Consider the following 4,724-nt stretch of genomic DNA (forward strand, 5'->3'; position numbering starts at 1 on the left):
ACTCTGAAAAATTGTTCTCAGATCAGTATGTGGTAATTGGCACACTGACAATGTTCACCAGGTGTGACAATTGGTCCTAATAACATCACCTGATTCATTTTGGTTCTATAATCATTTAAGTTTCTGCAATGCAGGTTAGCAATTATCTTGTTGACATACTTAAGAAATTCCAAGAACAGCTGAGAAATCCTAAACTAAATTTTTTAAAGTATCACAGGAGGCAGGACTCTGAAAATCTTTTCAATTACATAAATAATCATCTGATCTTGTTGCTTTCTCAAAATTTTTTACTCTAACTTTCCACTTTAACTAATAACTTATCCAGTTCAATTATTTCTGGTTGATTAATGTCCTTTTCAAATACACCCCACTTCCAATTCTATGGCAAAAGAGGCTCCTCTTTACCATGTGCATATCAAAATCACTCATAGAATATCTCTACTTGCTCTAAATTTCTTTAAGGCATTTTCACTGTATGTCAGCATGCCATTCAGGAAGCAGCCTCTTCAATATGGGGGATTGTATCCTCACCCCACTACATTTATTACAATCTAAAACTCTGAGTCTTGTAACCCTTCTCTCCCTTTCATGTTCCTTTGCCATCATCACTGCAGAATCAGAAAGGACCAAATACAACTCAGACACATTTTGCATTTGCAGCAGATATCTTACCAAAGGATCCTCAGTTTGGTTTGATCCCCTGACCAAAGAGACACTGTGCTTGAAAGAGACTGGGTCTTCTCTTTTCCCTTTCTTCTTTCCCTAGGAGAATTTTTCGAGAAGCAAGATGTGCATAGGTGAGAGGGTGGGTTTGGCCACCATGCACAAGCATTTCAAGTGAGACTGGAGCAGTCTGGTGGTGGAGGGGGCAGCATTCGAACAGCAACTAGAGCTCCATCCATTTTGGTCCAGGGAGCAGCCTGAGAATCCTGTCTGGGAACACCAGTCACTGTTTCTCTTCCATGAAGCGCAATAGATAACAGTGATCAGCCACTTCTTCAATTGTCTCTCTCAGCTTGTGAAAGCCTATATTAACTCAAAAGTTTCTTTCTTTTCTCTAGTTTACTTATAGTTTTTGTTTAATTAGCATTGCAATCTAGAATCAGCTAAAAGTATGGTTCAGCATAGCAATTTCCAGTTCATATAATGTTTCATTATTGGGAATAGGATGAAGTGGAGAAGGACAGTGATAAGCTACATAAAAAATGTTACAGAAAACATGGAGTGTCAGAAAATAGCAGGATCTGCCTGCCTGGGAACTCTGAGTTTAATTAAAAGGCTCATGTTGATTTTTATTCTATAACTTCCCAAAGTGAGGTAAAAAGCATGAATCCAGTTTTATCCTTAGACACATGAGCCCAACAATAATTTCTGTCTGGTGAAGGATTTGACAAGCTTACATAGCACAGCACATGGTCCTCTCTTTTCTGCCCATGCTTAGTAAGAGCCTTCTAAAATGATGGAGCCAAGGGTGGGTACTAAAGGGAAAGTCTCATTTGGTGGTAGGAGGAGGGGAGAAGCTAGAGAAGACTGTCAGTGTTCACATTAGAAAGGTGAGGGCCAAACAGGAATAGATTAAGGATCAGAAAATGAAGTATTAAGTGTGGGAAAAGGCAAATAGTCCAATGTAGCTGGATTGCACATTGCTTGGATGGAAGTAAAGTGTATGACAGAAAAGGTAAGCAATAGCCAGCTTGTGAAGATTTTTATTTTTTAAATGATCCTTTATTGATATCTTTTGTTTTCACATGACCTAAATTTCTTCTAGTCTCTCTCCCTCTTCACCCCTCACAAAGAGTTATTATCTAGAAAAAAAGAATACATTTTTACAGGTGTATTATGCCATGAAGGTAGTCCTTGATAAAAGGAAATTCCCTGCATGTGCCAAAATATTTATAGCACCACTTTTGTGGTAGCAAAGAATTGGAAACAAAGCAGGGAGAGAAATGATTATTTTTCTCTTATGTTAATAACCTATCATTACTTAAGATTAAGGTTTTTTCTTTTTATTTCCTCATTCAGATACCAACCCCTGCAGATTATTCAGCTGGTCTCTGAAGGACACTGCTAATGGACAAGATTGATCAAATCCTTGGGTACATGCTTTTCCCTCTTGGATGGAACCCCACCCAATTAGAAGACCTTACAAACAGAATCCAGTTTAGGTGTGAACTTGCCCTTAGTATATAAACACCTGACCTTCCAACCTTCCATTAGAATTTAGGTTAAGCCACCTTATGGAGGGGGAAGCCAGCCAGAGTGGTCTGGGTAGAGGTGATTTCTTTTATCCAGATTGCTAGAGGTGGCTGAGTCTCATGATCACATTCATGATGATATTCTCAGCAGAAGGAGCTGAAGACATTTTGCCCACCTCCTTATTAATATATTGAAAGTTAACCCTCCCATTGATTGTTAACCAATCAGAGTCGATGTCCACCTTCAGGCATATCCCCTTTTCCAAAGGATTTTTAAGCATTCTGTGTTCTCCAAGTGGCACCTTTGGTTTTCAAGAGTGCCACTTACATCATTTTATTAATTATTTACTAGTCATAATAAATAAATTGATTATTAAATACCCAGAAGCTATGTCTCTCAGACTTTTCATTTATCACAGCAGATGGCCAGTGATGGAGGAATAGCTAAACAACTTGTGACACATGAATATAATGGAATACAACTGTGCTGTAAGAAACAATAAATATGATTGATACAGAAACAGAGGAATGATTTAAATTATCTGTTACAGAGTGATGATAGCAGTGCCAACAACACGACATATGCGATGAACATAACAATGTAAATGTAAGGAACAACCCCCACATCCACAGAAAGTGAGTGTTGCAAGATTCCAAAGAGCAATCATGGACCCAAACAAGAGCAATCAGAGACTTTTCCCTACTCCTTTATAAAGGCTGGAAGTTCATGTTTATGGAACATCACATGGATTTTCAGACCTTTGCAATCAATATATAAATTCACAAATTTAATCCATCAAAATGAAAACATACCTTTCTTACAACCCATTTAATAGTATCACTTAATCCTAAGCACTAGATTGGTAAAATATAACATCCTTTTCAGAAAAAACAGCTTCATTTTTGTTTTTGCATCCCCCAAACCTTATGAAGTACCTAGGACATAGTGTGTACTTAATAAGTACTTTTGTATGGAGTTAAATTCATGAAAAAAGGTGTTTTTTACTCATCAGTTTCCTCAGGGCCCCTTTTACTTCATTGTTCCTTAGACTGTAGATCAATGGGTTCAACATGGGGATCATTACAATGTAGAAAACAGACATGACTTTATTCACATCAGTGGAATAGCTGGACTTAGGCAGCACATAAATGAATGTAAGGGTGCCATAGAAAAGAGTGACTGCTGTGAGGTGGGAGGTGCAAGTTGAGAAAGCTTTGGATCTGCCTTCAGTGGACCTTATCTTCAGGACAGAGAAGAGGATGTATACATAAGAGACTATGATAATTAGCACTGTGATCATAATTACTGACCCAGTAGATGCAGAAGGAAGAATTTCAGCAAGATCATCTTGAGAATAGGAAAGCTTCAAAAGTGGTGAATAATCACAGAAAAAGTGGTTGATTTTGTTGGATCCGCAGAAAGACCGATTCAATAAGCAACCAGTGAAGATGCAAGCATTCATGCAACTACCCAGGTAGGATGTGATGAGTAACACAGTGCAGACCCTAGCAGACATGTTGGTGGAGTAGAGCAGGGGACTACAAATGGCCACATACCGATCATAGGCCATCACAGCCAGCAGGAAGCACTCAGCGGTCCCAAAGGTGGCTCCACAGAACATCTGGGCCACACAGCCTCCAAGAGGGATTATGGTTTTGTCCACAAGGAAGTTCTTGAGCATAACAGGTGTGACAGATGAGGAATATACAGTGTCTACAAAAGCCAAGTGACTGAGGAAAAGGTACATTGGGGTGTGAAGTTGGGAGCTATTTCTGATCAATGTGATTATACTAAGGTTACCAAATACGGTGACAGCATAGACACCCAGAAATACCACAAAGAGGATGACACAAAGGATTGGATCATCTGTTAACCCCAAAATGATGAATTCGGTCACAGCAGTGCAGTTATTGTCAGACATCTACCTTGGAAAGAGTACCTATTAAGCAGAAGAAAAGGAGATTAAAATTAAATAGAGGACTAAGATTTGGATATGTCTATTGACGTACTCAGGAAACATTCACTGACCACCTCTTACGTGCCACTCCTACTGCCTTACTCCCATTCTTGGGTCCTATGCATCATGGCAGTGTGCCCATAACCAAAGCAGAGATGAACAAATTTACTTCCTCCAGATTTTTCCCCATGGTCCAACCATTCTATGTGATTTGGGAATTTTATCATTGTGACAGTATGAAAAATTCTCTAAGAGTGAAGAGAATAGTTGAATTCCCAACACAGTAATCTTTCTTAACTATCTGCAGAGACTATATCCAAATGTGTAAATGCTGTTCTACCAAGTAATCAGCATTTTTAACCCATTCCAAAGAAACAGTATCTGTTTTGTGACCCCTCACCTCTCACAAGACAACTTTCTACACCCAACGACATTATCCACCTAATTGACTATCAGGAAAGTCCTGATTTTCTAAGATGATCCTTGTGCTTTAAAATCACAAAAAAAAGAAGAAAGGAGAAAATATGAATTCTAAGTATTCTCATTTTCTTGTGCTCCTACAACTTGGTAT

The 4,724-nt window shown here is 38.7% G+C and overlaps 1 protein-coding gene across 1 annotated transcript; it reads right to left on the minus strand.

The window, feature by feature from the left end:
- Window positions 1–3,178: 3,178 nt before the first annotated feature.
- Window positions 3,179–4,117, minus strand: LOC110221075 (olfactory receptor 5p57-like). Its single transcript, XM_021005464.1, has one exon. The coding sequence runs from the start codon at window positions 4,115–4,117 to the stop codon at window positions 3,179–3,181; it is 939 nt and encodes a 312-aa protein (XP_020861123.1).
- Window positions 4,118–4,724: the final 607 nt, after the last annotated feature.

Source organism: Phascolarctos cinereus, unplaced genomic scaffold (assembly GCF_003287225.1).
Source record: "Phascolarctos cinereus isolate Bilbo 61053 unplaced genomic scaffold, phaCin_HiC Scaffold_9;HRSCAF=440, whole genome shotgun sequence".
Taxonomy (NCBI): domain Eukaryota; kingdom Metazoa; phylum Chordata; class Mammalia; order Diprotodontia; family Phascolarctidae; genus Phascolarctos; species Phascolarctos cinereus.

Bases quoted from the DNA above. Each gene is read 5' to 3' on its own strand.
- LOC110221075 (XM_021005464.1), bottom strand. From the start codon at position 4,117: ATGTCTGACAATAACTGCACTGCTGTGACCGAATTCATCATTTTGGGG.